The sequence below is a fragment of the Microtus oregoni genome, unplaced genomic scaffold, assembly GCF_018167655.1.
Source record: "Microtus oregoni isolate MIOR12 unplaced genomic scaffold, Mior012 000037F_ref0000500, whole genome shotgun sequence".
Classification (NCBI taxonomy): Eukaryota; Metazoa; Chordata; class Mammalia; order Rodentia; family Cricetidae; genus Microtus; species Microtus oregoni.
Window position 1 is genome coordinate 24,638,402 of NW_024543096.1, and position 15,735 is coordinate 24,654,136.

The 15,735-nt window shown below is 49.7% G+C and overlaps 1 protein-coding gene across 2 annotated transcripts in view; it reads left to right on the plus strand.

The window, feature by feature from the left end:
* The first annotated feature begins 381 nt into the window (after positions 1-381).
* Itga6 (integrin subunit alpha 6) overlaps positions 382-15,735 on the plus strand; it is a 67,296-nt gene continuing 51,942 nt past the window's right edge. For both annotated transcript variants that reach the window (XM_041631589.1, XM_041631590.1), the window contains exon 1: positions 382-753. In XM_041631589.1, coding sequence (XP_041487523.1) covers positions 572-753 — 182 coding nt within the window. In that variant the 5' untranslated portion in view covers positions 382-571. The remainder of the gene's footprint in view (positions 754-15,735) is intronic.

The following is a 15,735-nucleotide window of genomic DNA, read 5'->3' on the forward strand; positions in this document are numbered from 1 at the left end:
GCAAGTGAGCAGCAGCGATCCAACCCGAAGAGCTGGGCACAGTGAGACGTGTCTTGAACTCCCGGAGAATGGATGAGCCAAGTAAGACTTCGCACAACGGCCCACAGCTACGAAAACTGCCAGCTTCAGGCGCCCGGGACCGCACTTCGGTGACAGGTAGGAAGACGCCTCGGGTAGCATTCCGGGGCTTCGGGACGCAGGGGGCGCTTCCGGGCAGGTGGCGGGACGGTGGGAGGGCGGCCGCGGGCTCGCCGCTGCGGGGCGGGGCCGGCAGGGAAGGTGCCCAAGGCGGGCCGGGCCTCGGGCGGGGCGGGGCGGGGCCGGCGCCCTCGTCACTTGATAAAACGCCGGAGAGTCTCTAGAGAACAACGGGCTCATTGAGCTGCTGCGAGCTGCGGCCGTGGGGGAGCGGCCGGACCGAGAGCGCGAGCCGGCCGGGGGTGGGGCCGCGCGCAGGGGCCACCGAAGCTTAGTGGCCGCAGCGGCGCGCCAGGCAAGCCCGGCCCCGGCCCCGAGCCCGCGCGCACTGCGGCCGCTGCAGCTCGTCGCGTCCCTCCCGCCGCGCGCGCCCATGGCGGTCGCGGGCCAGCTGTGCCTGATCTACCTGTCCGCGGGGCTTCTGGCCCGGCTGGGCGCAGCCTTCAACCTGGACACCCGGGAGGACAACGTGATCCGGAAATCGGGGGATCCCGGGAGCCTCTTCGGCTTCTCGCTCGCCATGCACTGGCAGCTGCAGCCGGAGGACAAGCGGCTGTGAGTTTCCCGACTCTTCCCACCCCCACCGGGGCGCCGCGTTGCGCCGGGAGGAGCGAGGGCGCGTCCTGCTGCCTCCCGTCCCGCGTACCCAGAGCCCATCCGTGGGCCAGCCCTGCCCGGCCCTGCCCTGCCCTGCCCTGCCCTGCGCGCTTGCACTTCTCCGGTTCAAGACTTGCGGGGCCGGGCAGCCGCGCCCTCCGCGCCCGGTGCTCTGCGTGTTCCAGGAGCGAGGAGAACCGTGGGGAGACCCCAGGCCCGAACCGGGAGGACATCACCCCCTTTACCCCAAGCACTTTCCGCGGTTCTCCTCTCCGGGCTTATTTTGCACAGACCCCGGCAGGTGGCACGCTTTGCTGAGCCTCACGTGTGAGCCAGGGACAGTGGTGGGACGTTGGGTTACGGAAAGTCTTTGAGGGAGACCCAGGCCTTTCTCAGAAACTCTCCAGTCGTCCTGTCCCCTGCCTGGCTCGCGTGCCCCGCGGAAGTTGGGAAGCCACTTTTTCGCTGTCCGTTGTGACTTGTCCTGCAGAGTGGACTCTCCTACTTTCACAGGCTTTTTAAAAAGCACCTGTTCCACAGGGCTAGATCAGCTGTGAAAATAAGCGTCTTCAGTGGTGTGCTAGGTCCCTCTCCCAGCTCCCTGGTCGCGCTGCAACACCCAAGAATCCTTGGGCCCCTTTGCTGGGTGGAACCCACCGAGGAATTAGACCACCGTGACCCATCTGAGCTGGGACTTAGCAAAGAAGTGACAGTCATCCCCCGACAAGCACTTCTTCCAGGAGAAAGCGACTGGTTCTCCCTTTTAAACAGTGTTGGCTCCTAAATGACCCAGTTCTTTTGACTGGAGAAGATTTTCTGGAGCTTAGTCGCCTCTGTCGCGGTGGGGCTGCATTCTTGATCCAGGCTCCCGAAGGTCGTTCTGACAACAAAAGGTCCTCCTCCCCTCTCGGGCCTTGAGTTGAACCCCGGTCCTTCTAGGACCAGCAGAGCAGAGAGAGCAGAGTGCAGTCAAGAGGGAAGGAGAGGCCGATATGATTTTAAACTGGAGAAAACCCCGATGTCAGCTAGTTAACAACTCTGGATTTTGTGCATATTGTGGACTTCAGAATTTTAAAGTCAGAGTTTTCTGAAACACCTGCTATGTGAAGCAGAGAAATCTCCTGGGGGTGGGATGGTCCCAGGCGGGGAGGGGGTCTGAGTCGGGGAAAAAAATTGCTGGTAGACTGTAAATCTGAAGTGAAAGGGTTTTGTTTTCTTTTTCTTTTTGTCAACCCAATGGATGACATACACGGCAGACACACATGACCTACATGGAGGATTTGAGCTTGTTAGTATAGAAGTGATCGTTGGTCCAACAGAGGGAAAGCATCCCTTCCCTTTGACATTCTCTGTATCAGAGACCCCAGAGACTGGCTTCCTGGACAGACGTCCTAATGGGGAATAAGTGGAGCAAGCAATGTCCTTGGGATGGAGACAGCACACTGTGCCTGTAGTCAGGAATCTCTGTTGTCATTAAGGCGAGCAGCCTCAGGCTTGCTAAGACTTGTCACTGCTGCTGGGCTGCTCTGCTCTTGCAGCTGCTTCAGGTCCTCCTGGGACTGAGGCCTGATGCCTGCTGAAAACTCCATAGAGGCTGGTGGAAGGGAGTAGCCGGCCAGACCCTCAGATGAGTAGAGACCCACTGTAAGGGATACTGTGGCATATCCTGGAACTTGGAGGTAGAAACGGCATCTGACCCAGGGGGCTGTGAATCGTGTCTAGGTCCTCTGACCCTGACATAAAGTGTCCCGGGTTGAAGAGCAGCATAGACCCTCTAAGGAGAGTCAGCGGAAATAGCCCATGTCATCCCATTGCTTCCTTTCACAGAAAAGGATGTGGATGTAAATGACAGAGCCAGTGAGACTGATGGGACACTGGGCCCAGTTTCCAAACACTGGGAGCATCTGTCTGTCTCTCTGTCTCTCTCTGTCTCTCTCTCTCTCTCGTGTGTGTGTGTGTGTGTGTGTAGAAAGCTGAATTTAGGTTTCTTCTTGACCCTTTAAGCTGCTAACCATTTGCTTTAAACTGTGGTCTCTTCATCTGTAGAGTGGAGAAGTTTCTGCTTAATCGGGTTGATGCTCAGTGTCTGTCCGTCCCATCCCATCCCTCCCCCACTCCGCTCCCCCCCCCCACACCCCGCATGGACACCTGCTGGTTAAATGGAACTATCGATGGTAATGCTATTTAAAAGTAGACACTGTGGGCCTACTACAGTAGGTGTCAGGTACTCGACAGCATTTGTGATCCTATGACTGTCTCTTGTCAAAACCAAAGGCCCTTCCTCGGGTAATTAATATCCTAAACCCTGCATCATATTTATGAACTCCAAAGCGACTTGTCCCAGGCTTAGAGTTATTGTGGAAGCAAACTTACTGAACAGGCGACTTTGAGACAAGGTCTGTGGGACTACCAGATAAATGCACAGTTACAGAAAGCCCGAAACCCTTTTCTTACCCCCTCTGTAATTTAAACTTTCTCTAGTGGGTATTGCTGAGCTTTGGATGGTCAGGTTGGTTAGGCCCTCTAGACATCATCCAGGGTTCCAGGAGATAAATTAGACTCCCAGAGGTTATTAAGCAGAGAGCTGAGTGACTGAGGTTGGGTGTGAGCGCCGCCGCAACCTTCAGTCTGTCCTGGGGTTGAGTCACCTCCAGAGGTGGAAGGTGCGTGGTGGGGACTGTGGGTAAAGCCGTCCTGTGACTCACTGGACTCACTGGACTCTTTCTGGGAAGGTATGGATCCGTGTCTGAGCCTGGGAGGAGGTGCGCTCCTGGAGAGATCCTCTGCCCTCCTAAATCTCCCCATTTTCTTCGTGTGGGTTGGTCTTTTGGTCAGCCACTTGCCTCACTTTCCCAGGAGATTCCCAGGCTGACTGTTACTTCCATCTTCTCGGGGTATTGTTGGTTTTACTCCATCATGTTTTCTGAGCTAGATAGAGATTGTCTAATCCATTTGTCCCCTTTATAGATGGAGAAACGGAAGCTGAAGGCCACGAAATGTCTTACCCAGAGTCTTATGTTGATGCGCGTGTTTATGCTATCCGTAAGAGGATAAATCAGAAATGTCCTTCAGATGCAGAGAATCTGGCAAGCTGCTGAGTTCTGGAAATGTATTCTAGTGTGTTGATTCATTGAGCTGCTTCCCATATAGGTCAGGGCTATCTATTTAAGTGTCAGTACATGGACTTTCTTCCTATTTACCCTTAATTGCAACTGGCTATGGATCAAGCTCCTTCTACCAACCGAATGATGTGGCTGTCTCTACCCAGGGGTCAGAGGATGTACTCCCAAGCGCTGGCTTCCTTGCATTCAGTCCCTCCAACAGAGTGTCCTGTGGCTCAGGGCCATCTTCTAAGAACTGCTGTGTCACCTTGAGGCTGGGGAGAAGCAACCACAGTAGGCAAGGAGACTCAGAGGAACTATTAGGAACAATGCATTACTGTTTATGTTTTTTACAGTTGGGCAGTACTGGAATTCTGTGGTATGTGGATTTAAAGACTCGGAGTTAACATATTTCTGTGACCAATATGGTCAATAAATTCTGCACTTTATTTAGGGACAGTGAGGCGAAAACAAAAAATACTGTTAATTGCTTACCAGGTGTGCACAGCACAGTAATTTGTGCTGAGTCAGCCCATCTTAAGAAAAAGTCAGATGCCAAGAAATATCCTCTCCTCCAGCAGTTTCTTCATCCCTTGAGTGTGGGCAGCACATGTCTGGCAGCTCTGAGGTTTAAAGCTTTCTTCATCTTCAGGGGATGATGTAATCCCTAACTGGGTTATAGGTTCTGTGAGGGCAGGGACCTTAGGCTCCTCTTTGTAAGAGAGCACCTAGCTATGCCTTCCAGATACAAAGAGGTCAAATCATGCACTCAGTTTGACTTGTGAAATCAACTCTTCCTGCTCAAGGTAGAGAGAGGGAGCAATCTACTTTGCTGTCCTTGCTCAGGGCTCAGGGTCTGCAGTCTCTAGGGAAAGGGAAGCTATTGGCATTCTTATTTTCCAGTTTAGTGACCAAGTCCCAGCTGAGGGATTTTCAAGACTGATTTTTTTTTTTTTAAATTATAGTTGTCTTTTGTCCTGAAGGCAGACTTTAGAATTTAACTTCCAAAGTCAAGCTGCTCTGGGCTGCCATGGACGTTCAGGGTTTGCTAAGTTGCCTGGTTGTTTGAATCTAGGCAGATGTACAACTAGAATCAACCTCCTGAAGGCAGCCTGAGACCAAATGGGAATGCCCATGGGGACGCTTGGGAATTAATGGTGAGGATAATGAAGCGATCTTGGGTATGTTTTATTAACTCCCTGGGTGCACTGTTGACTACCAGCTCAGTCTTTTTATGGGGCCCAAGAGTGACGGAACAGGAGTCTTGGGGTTGGCTGACACTGCCTTCAGGCTCTGGGGAGGACTGAGTGTTGTGTGAATAGGATATGGGCCAGCCCCGGTCCCTTGGGTTTGGGTACAGCCCTAGAATCAGATAGATAACTTTAAGTCTGGAAGGCACTCGAGGACCCTTACATGTCTGGTCACCAGGGTAACTCCTGGGGGCCCTTCGGTACAAAGTAGTCTTCTGAGATTGTCTCGTATCAATGGCATCAATTTCCGTACTTGGGACCCTAGTTTCTGCTCCCACAGAACCCTGTGTGTGCGCTAGGGATGCATCCTTCTTTATTTGGAGATGGTTTGTGAAGAAGGGTGAAGAACAGGGCTTAGGGTTAGCTGGAACCACATCCTGTTCTGTCCTTTACTATCCATGACTGCTCAGAATTTTTGACCTCTGTTCCTTTTCTCTCCTGTAATAGTAGAATCTTGGCCACCTGAGACCAGCGCTGGCCGGAGGAAACACTTTGTGCTTGTTAAATCAAGAAACCCAGGTTGTGAGAGGTGAGCGTGGCAGGTTAGGTAGAGCTGGCCTTAATTCCACGTCTGGAATGAGTAGGCACCCTTTGGGCTTTGGTTTGGCTACTGTTGGTGTGTTTGTGCCCCTTTTCTTCGGCTCGGTTGCCGTTACCGTGTGCTGGACCGCTCTCTCCAAAGAGCCCTATCTTGTAGCTGTGAAGCAGTGAACAGATCCCCGTGAGCTTTCAGGATTTCTAGGAGATGAGGGAGCAGTTGTGTGGGGAAGGTACAGGGCAGCCAGGTGACTACAGAGAACACCCATGGAGGGTGGATTGGCCAGCAGCAGGGGTGGGCTCATTAGTAAAGGATTGCCAACTGTTTGATGACCAGGACTTAACAGATCTCTGACTGTGAAAGCCCCCTCCCCTGTTCGGTGTGTGGATTCTGGGCCATTTACATACTTCCTTGCCTGGGCCGATTTATGTTTCAAAGTCCTTCATACATCATTAATGTTTCGCAGGAAGGAACTTGTGCAAAAAAAAAAATGCATCTAATTGTTGTCGTCCCAAGGTTGAAGGATGCGTGGGGACACGAGGAAGCAGCATTTTCTGAGATTTGTGGTCGAGCCTGGTATTCAGCCTTCAAGCAGTGGTCGCTTAGAACAAACGTGAGAGGCTCCCTGTGAATGAATTAGGAACTGGGGCAGGTGGGTGGGCCTGGTGTCCAGCTCGGCCCCTGGCAGTCTGATTGCAGGATGGAATAACCAGCATTTCATCCGCTGCTGTCTGACTCTTCTGTTTCGATACATAAGGCGAGATAAGCAAACCAACAGGAAAACCCTGTGTGGATGAGTCCATAGGACAGAGGCTTTCGTGGGAGCGGACCCTCCATCTGTCGACTTGGCACTGTGTTCTGCCGTTTGAATCTCTGGTCCTGCCGTTAAATCCCTAATTGACAAAAGCTGTCTAAACCTTCACATGGTTAAAAGACTGCTGAGAAACTTTCCAAACCTGTTAATTAAGAAAACAAGCTGTTCTCAGTTCCGGGGGAGAAATACCATGAAGGTCTGTGCACAGAGCCAGAGCAGGTGATGGGGAACCAGGAGGGCTGCTTGCTTACATGCTTGCTTACCAACCAGGTGTTTTTGTGTCCTACAATCTGAAACTTCACACACACAAAAACACAGATACACAGACCCCTATCAGACACAGTATAAGAAAAACACTTTAGAGAAACACTCTTTCTAAACCTAAGAGAGTAAAAGGGAAAATGATAGCTAGAAGTAATTTGAGAAGGTAACTCAGGTTGATGACGTGGAGACCTGATACTAAAGGAAGCCTAAGGCATTGCCTATTACCGAAATCTGCCTTGCTTGCTGATGTCCATGGTTTCTTCTTGTTGACAAGCCTGTTCTTTGGTGCTAAGATTGATTGTCTTAACTCCTTGTGTGCTCCCCAGTGTCAAGCAAATCTGATAAGCACTTCAGACCTAGAGGGTGAGATGTCACTAACCTTGAGACTCCCTAGCCAGGTACCCACTTTAACCTTCACTTTGGGACCTGCGCCTTTGATTAAGATTAGTCTTTGTGGTTTTTTTTTTTTTTTGTTGGTTTTTTTTTTTTTCAATCATCATGCTGGAGGCCCTCAGTCTAGAGAATACAGATAGGCAGATAGGTGGGATGGGGGTGGGTCTCAGAGTGTGAGGTTCTTCTGTTGATCCTTTGTGTTGAAGCCACTCTGCTGCTTGCATATCCGTCAGATGTAGGCCTAACCTCCTGCTTATGAGGAATACGGTGCTTGTTCTGTAGAACGAAGGTGTTGAAGCAGGTTTTCAAAACTACCAAGAGACTGAGAGGCGAGAGAGATTGGGGCCTATGGACATTTAAGATCCCGACTGTACCGGTCAGGCTGATGATGAGGTGTTACCTGACCTTGGAAATACAGATGGTTCTGACCCTTCTGGGCCCTTCTAGAGGCTCAGGAGCAGTGAGTCCTGGGAAGAGCGGAGTTGTTTCCAGAAATAGATAGTCCAAAGGTCAGCAGAACACCTTCTGGGTATCTGAGAGGCGTCCTGATGCCAAGGACACAAGGGCACGGAAAAGCCACCTCAGATCCTGTAAGATAAGGCTGTTTAGAAAAGAAAGGCCTTTCAATTGCTTGTGCTGTGTTTAGAAAGGACTAGGGCTGTTGAGAAAGATTGTGGGGTTTGGAGAGGCATCCTACTGCTGGGGATGCTCCCAGGAGGGAAGCAGGGACGACATTGGTCCATCCCTCTTAACACTTGCACACACGTGCACATGGGCTCACATCCATACTCATGTTCACACATACACACACATGCACACATTCATACATATACACATTCACATTCTCTCTCTCTCTCTCTCTCTCTCTCTCTCTCACACACACACACACACACACACACACACACACTGTAACCCTAGCTTAGCAGCAACAGCTGAAGACTGACTGAGGAAAAATTTTTTCAGTGCCATAGGATAAGAAAATAAGCTCTATAAGGTTGTCTGTCTGTCTGTCTGTCTACACGTATATTGATTTTCATTGGTCTTCTGATTCAGCCTAAAAGTCATAGACATTTTATCCTCACTGGAACATGAGAATCGGATGTGCTCTGGACCTGTCAGGGACGCCATAGCTAGCTAACCTGTGTGGATCTTTCCCTAGCTGTGATTCACCCAACAGATGCTGAAAACTTAGGGTGTATCGGACACTGTTTGACTGATGGAGGCTGTAGCAAATGAAACAGGCAAAGGTCCCTGTGTATCTTCTGAGGGAGAAGAGAACCAATAAACATAAGTAGGTGTTTCGTAGGTGGTGATAAATGATAGAGTGGAGAAAGGGGCTGCTAGTCTGCTTGGAAGCCTATTGTGGGGCCTTAGGGATCAGTTTACTCTTTTGTAGGAAATCTTTTAGCATTCTTCTATCTATCTATCTATCTATCTATCTATCTATCTATCTCCATATACACACACACATTCATATAGATATATACATTCATATACACATATATACATTTATACACACATATATACATTCATATACAGTATGCTACATTGAGTATGGGCTGGGCGAAAGCGAGGCTGAAGATAGTGCTGCTGGCTGCTGCAGGGTGCTACTACATACCCCTGTAATCCCAGCTCTCAGGAGGTTAAGACAGGAACGTCAGGAGTTCAAGGGGAGCCTGGGCTACATAAAGAGACCCTGATTTAAAACAGCAAAAACAAACAAAAATCAAAAGAAATAATACTAATTCGAAGGTGTCTGTAATAATACATAAGAGATGATAGCTTGGACCAGGGTAGAAGCAGTGAAGACAGTAAGAGACAGTTGTGCAAGGTAAGACATGCCTGTAATCCTGGGACTCAGCAGGCTGAGGCAGGAGGATTGTCAGTTTGGGCTGCATAGCAAGAAAACAAAACAAGCGGTTGGATTCTGACTAAGTTGAAAGTGGAGCTAGCGGGATTTCGGGATTTCATGTGGACGTTGAGTAAGAGACACAGAGGCTGGAAGAGAAGGTGTCCCAGGTTGGTGAGCAGCTGAAGAGTGAGGCTGTAGAAGGGTGTGGGGAGGATGGTGGGAAGGGTGGATTTGAGGGACAGAGCAGGAGTTGGTGTTGGCCGTGGTAGTTTGGGGTTTCTGGGCCCACACTTCCAGGTACTTTTAGGGAAGCAGTTGATGAATCTGAAGGTGGGAGGTTTAGGTGGTGCTCCCTAGAGATGAGGTACATTTGCTGTACAGGGGAGCAGAGCCCAGGAGCCTCTGGGAAATGGCGCCCCAGGGTTTGGTTTTGTGTTTTGAGAAAATTATAGTAAGCAGGGTTGTTGAGGACGATTCAAAAGAAAGGGAAGATGAATGCGGGGGGCAGCTTGCTGGTGTGATGTCTGCCACTAGCAGGGGAACATTCTGGTGTGGGGGCTTGGCCTTGTATTTGAACACCAGTGGCTCATTGTAGTAGGAACACAGAGTAAAAGGCATGGGGCAGGGAGGTGGAGGGCCCGGGATTTCTCAGCAGATAATCAGTTCATGAGCCTGGCTATGCAGTGCTCGCACGGAAATTTGCCTGGTGTGTAGGGTGGTTTTTTGTTTTTTGTTTTTTTTTTTTGTCAACTGGACACAGACCTGGATATCCCTGGGAAGAAGAAACCTCAGCTGAGAAATTGCCTCCATCAGACTGTAGGACATCTTCTTGATTAATGTTTGATGAGGGAGGGCCCAGCTCACCGTGGGCAGTGCCACCTGTGGCCAGGTGGTCCCGATTCGATTAAGAAAGCAGGCTGAGCAAGCCGTGGGAAGCAAGCTGATAAGCATTGCTCTCCCTGGCTTCTGCTTCCGTTCCTGCATCCAGATCCCTGCCTTGAGTCTCTGCCCTGTATTGTGGACGGCGCTGAAACAAGCCCTTTCCTCCCGTGCTTCTGGCCGTGGTCTTTATCACAGCCAAAGAAGGCAAATTCAGACACTGGTAGGAGTAAGGACACATTGTACAGGCCGATGGCCGCGGACGCAGTCCTAGCTCCTTGCCCTTCTGTTGGTGTCCGTTGACAGGTCTCATCAATCAATTGTAGTGCGGGTCACCCTGCCTCTAGGATGGTGAATACCAGAGCTCTTTATAGCGTGCCTATCCTGTCCAGTACACAACAGCCTTCTTGTGCCTCCCTTAAAGTATAGATGTAGTCCCTCTAGAGGAGGAAGTTTTGGGAATCAGGTTAAAGATCATGTCGCCTCATGTAGGCCTGTAGCTAGAGGTGGGAGAAGCTCACAGGCAGGTGGGAACCCTCGCATTGTCTGCATGAAGGTACTATGGGACTGGAAAGATGGAAAAAATAGGAACATACTAAAAACATTTGCGGGTCTTCGTTTCCTTAGGCTGTATTTGAGATACAGAGAGCCACAGCTTTCATTGTGCTGTTCCTACAAGAATCATTTGAGGTGTAGCAAGAACTTCCCCTGAATGGAGGCAGCTGTGGCCACAGCACCTGGCACTGTCTGGCCGGTATGGTCTGGTAGTTTCTTCAAGCTGAGGTAGTACCAAGGTGTACAATGGGGGGCACATGGCGTGTGCATTGTAATGGGTATGGTAACTCTGTGTGGTCAGGCCCTCCAAGCCTTGCTTCCTGAGCTGCATGGCTCAGTTTGTAGTTGGCTTAGCCAATCCTCATCGCTGCCCAGCACATTGAAGGCCTCCCCGCCCCTGCGTGGGGGACTGTATTCTTACTGTTCTTTTAAAATGACATGGGACCTTGCTGAGTTGTCAGAGAGATGGAAAATGAGGACAGACCAGCCCTTCAGTTCTGTCCTGCTGTCATTTTCTTTTCTTTTTTTTTCAAAACAGGGTTTCTCTTGTACAGCCCTGGCTGTCCTGGAACTCACTCTGTAGACAGGCTGAGCTCCAACTCAGAGATCCACCTGCCCTCACCTCCTGAATACTGGGATTAAAGGCGTGCAGTACCACGCCCAGCCTCCTACTGTCATTTTCAATCTCCTCATTGAAGTAAATGGCATGGGCCTTTAGTAATTCAAAAAGAAATAATATCTTCAGATTACACGAATAGTTAGGATATTGGCATCTACATTCCGGGGTATGACACAGGTAAAATATGGAGCATCTTCCTGAAGTGGCATAGTGCTTTGTTGGTTTTTATTTTTTGAAGCCTCTATCATAGTGCAGAACGGAATACGTGAATTTTTAAATGTGAAACATGAAGCTTATATATAACAACATTTCCAGCTTTTGAGAGTCCCTTTTTGCTTTCGCCCATGCGTCTTCACCATTGGGTCCTTGAGGGTTTTCATGAATTGAGTTGAGCATTGGCCCGTCTAACCTTTTTCTGAGGACAGAAGACTCAGCCCCCACCCCAAAAGCCCGTGGCAGGAGGGGATAGTAATGAGCCCCCTGACCCAGAAGGCATCTGTCCGTCTTCTGATGGGAAAGCCAATCTTTAGAATTAAGCCTTCCCTCTGTAATCACGCAGTTAGAATAATATCTTAATTCTTCACGTGTCCCCACATAGAAGAGAGCTCAAATCCACAGGCAGTGTCTCCCTTGCCACTGCTGATGGGCGGAATTTGAGTGACCGCAGCCCTTTGCTCTGCTGAGTTGCAGGATTCCTCAGGTTCACACTGGTCAGCTCTGCTGGTGTGGAGAGTTTGCACAGAAGAGAACACTGCCCTCTTGCCCTGGCCAAAACCCTTGTGTGTGAAAAGTGCTCTGAAAATGTCTGCTGGATAGATGCTGTCCCTGTTAGTTTGTGAGCCTCGACAGAGCAAGGCCTGAGGTTGATTTTTGGTTCAAATCTACTAATATATCCTCAACTAGATAGTTCGAGGGCTCTTTGAGTTGGTTTAATTCCTCTCTACATATGTCTATTACTCCTAGAAAATGGGCTGACCAGATTGTCAAACTGATCCTTTTACCCTAGTTAAAAGAGGGATAAATGGAAGCTCATGACAAAAAGGTTTTTCACGTTAACTATTTCTAAGTGCACAGTTTGATAGTGTTGAGGATATTCACACTGTTGTATACTTCGGGTGTGCACACACACATGGTGTATGTGTATGTGCAGATATGTGTGCTTATGCATGTATGTGTAGAAAAAAGTTGGTGTGGGTGTCTTCTGTCCCTTTGCACCTTACGTTTTGGGTCAAGGTCTTACTGAACCTGGAGTTGGCCATTTAATCCAGACTAGCAAGCCACCAGGATCTGTATCTGCCTGTTTCCACTCCCCCGCCCTTGCTGGTATTACTGGAAAGCACAGCTCCTGGCATGTATGTGAGTGCTGGGGATAGAACTCAGGTCCTCATGGTTGGGCAGCAAGCCTTTTACCCAATGAGCCACCTCCCAGTCCCCCTCCCTGATACTCCCTGTACTGTGATACTGAGAAATGATAAATGGCCACAACATACTAGCAAGTCAATGTTAATTCAGTAGAGGGTGTTGAAATTACCTCTTATCTGCTACTGTGTCTAATGGCGTGGCAGTAAAATTAACCTTGAGACGTTGATGGTAGAAGTTGGAATTCAGTCTCGTGCTTTACAAGGTATTCTGCCAAGCTGGTAAAGGTACCAGTTGAAGCTGACAGCTGGTACCTGGCCCCACCTGTGGAGGAGCCCGGCATCCTTAGAGAAATTAGAAGATTTTTGTCTTAAGTTTTTTTTTTTTTTTTATTGTGTTAAAGAGAATATTGCACTGGTAAAAAGTCTGGCTGTCTTAGCTGGGTGCTCAGATCTTGCTGTTACACTTTCCTCGCTCACGGCGGCTTTAAAATGAAACTGAAATGTGCCTTCAGTTGCACACTGAGTGCTTAGGCTGGGTACAATGTGACAGTGACATTTAGGGGTCAAAGGTCGAGAAAGTACCTGTTTGTTCAGGGATCGTCAGTTGTTCTGGCAGCTGTCCCTCAACAAGGCCATCTTTAGCCGACTAGAAGTACCTCTCTTACTCACCAGCCCCACCCTGCTTCCTTTAGGCTGTTAATTTATTACCTGGGAGGAGCTCTCTCTCTATTTTTTTTTCCCCTTGGGTTCTCAACAACTGATTTCTCAGAAGTTGTTTGGGGTCTGTTACGAAAAGCATTGAGGGTTCCCAAACTTGAGGCCTCTAAAGACCTGCGGGGCTCGGGCTTTGTTTCTGTGTTTTCTTAGAACCTTAACTCGAGCTTGGCATGTGTCTCTTGCTCTTCAGACATGAAAATGTAGCTTAAGACACGTTGAAGCCCAAGGTGCAAACCTCAGGTGCCCTTGTATGTTGAGCAGGCAGACTCTAGCACTGTTGCCCAGCTTCGGGGGAATTTGGTTACCTTTAGAAAGAGCCATCTCCTGCTCAGGTTGTGGGTGTAGCTGGGGTCTGCTCTAAGAAACGGCCCCAACACCCTTGTTTTATAGATGAAGAAATGGGGGCATAGATGTCTCCGGGCCATCGGTCTAGCTCACAGCAGACAGAACTGTTCCCACGATCCCCTTCCCACTCAGGCCCCACCCACCTCACTCCTGAGCAGAGGTGTACCCTTTGCCTCTCTGCCCTGTCTTTATGGAATGTCACTGTCCAAGCCCCAGTGAGCTTTTCCTTCTTGAGAGTCATGGAGATGACAGGCGTTTCTTACTCAGGAGGAGCCAGGCTTTTTATTCGCCTTAGGTTGAGACTTGCAGACATCCCGGGTGTGGCCTGTTGGGCACACCCTTTCTGCTACCTTTCTGACCACGGAGCCCCCCCTCCCGCCTTGCTTTAGATTAGATGGAAGGTGGACGAGGCCTCTGACTCAGGTGGTGACTCACCCTGTGCCCAGTAAACTCCGCTCCACCTATGGGAAGTGATGACCCTGGCAGCTTAGGCATGGTTTCCAACGGGAATACTTGGAGCCATGTTTTAGCTCCAAACACTGGGGCTCCCTGAACTGTCTGACTGCCCTGTCGAGGAGAGGTGGGGGAGAGGTGAGGGACGAGGAGTTTGTGTGGGGGATGTTTATCCACAGTTGAGCTGCTCTTCAGAGTGGTGGGGGTGGGGCTCAGACTTTCAGAAAGCCTCTCCTCGCTGCCTGCCTGTGCTGCACCTCGCTTTGCTGCGGTGTACCACTGGGGTGCCTGCCCCTTAAAGCAGCTGCAGCTTTTGTATCTCAGTCTTTTCCAAGCTGTGCTTTACCTGTGCACATCACTGTCAGCACAGCGTTTGTGCAGAGTAGGTATGTGTTTATGTGTTCTTTGTTGGCTGTCAGGCCTCTGGATGGGCCATAAAAATTAATCTTTGACTTTTTTTTTTGTCTGTTGGTGACTCTCCAGAGATAACTTGTGTAAGCTTGTCTTATGCAATGACAAGGGTGTTACCTCTATGGCCTGTGCCATTTTTTTTTTTTTTGCAAGATTTCCAGTGACTCCTATGTCTATCAGCGGATGGTATATTTTAATTATATTTTTAATTTATTATGGTTGTGTGGTACAAAGAGTTTGTAAAGTGACAGTCATCCTCCTGTGCTTGGTGTAGAGCCAGTCATCCTCCTGGTGCTAGAGGTAGCCACTGCTTCCTGTTAGACACAGTCTGGATGTGGTTTGCCCCCCAAGGGTGCTGGTATTGAGAGGGTGGTGCTCTGCGGAGTGATTGGGTGTTGTTTCACTTGATCCTTGATGTAGCACGGATTCTAATTGTTCTTAAAAAAAAAAAAACAAACAACCCGAAGTCAGATATTAGGGGGTGAAAGCTGAGAGATCAGAGAAGCAAAGTGGGCAGCGACTAAAGAGACCTTTTACCTCTACCGAATCCTCGCACCAGAAGAGCGATCCTGTCCTCAGACTGCGTCCTCTGACTGCTTCAGACTGCACCTCAGGCTGCAGGTGTCTCCACCAAACCTCAGACTGCCTCCTCAGACTGCATCTGAGCTCCTGTCTCCTCTCTGCCCAGCCACGTCCCTTCCTGTCTCCTCCTCCCTAGTGCTGGGATTAAAGGCATGGGACTGACTCCCAAGTACTGGGATTAAAGGTGTGGGCCACCACCGAGTGGCGTGGCGTCTTGTGGCTTAGCTCTGCGTCAGACAAGCTTCATTTGTTAAAACAGGAGCAAAACAGCGCCTACTAAAAGTGTAGACCATTTCAGATGACCGCGTTGATCCCTAGCTAGCCGTACACATGCTCCTGGAACTCCTTGGTGATTATGGTCTTGTTCTACCTGGTGCCAATGGAGCTGTTACAGTCATGGACCGCATTATCTCAGTAATAACAGGCCCCCGGACAACGAACTCGGGATATATGAGTGAGAGTGAGCAGCACTGGGTGTGAAAATATGAGACTGTGTCCAGCCTAGTAAATATGCCGCAGACAGCCTGAGGGTCTTTCTGCACTGCTCTCTCCACGCTCTGCATAGTAAACCCCAATTCCGTCACCTAGGTCCCCCAACAACCCAGCAGCTAGAGGGGAAATGTCTGTCTGCAGTAGGTACTTGCTGGGTTGCTTAACTCGTTCCCAAACCACTCCGGTCCCTGAATATTTTGTGACTATCCAAGCGCATAGAGTAATGTAATTGTTTAGATACTATATTTGGGTTTTGTCACATTTACGTAGAGTTTAAATTTGCTCCTGTTCACAGTATTCTACTTCTAACTCTC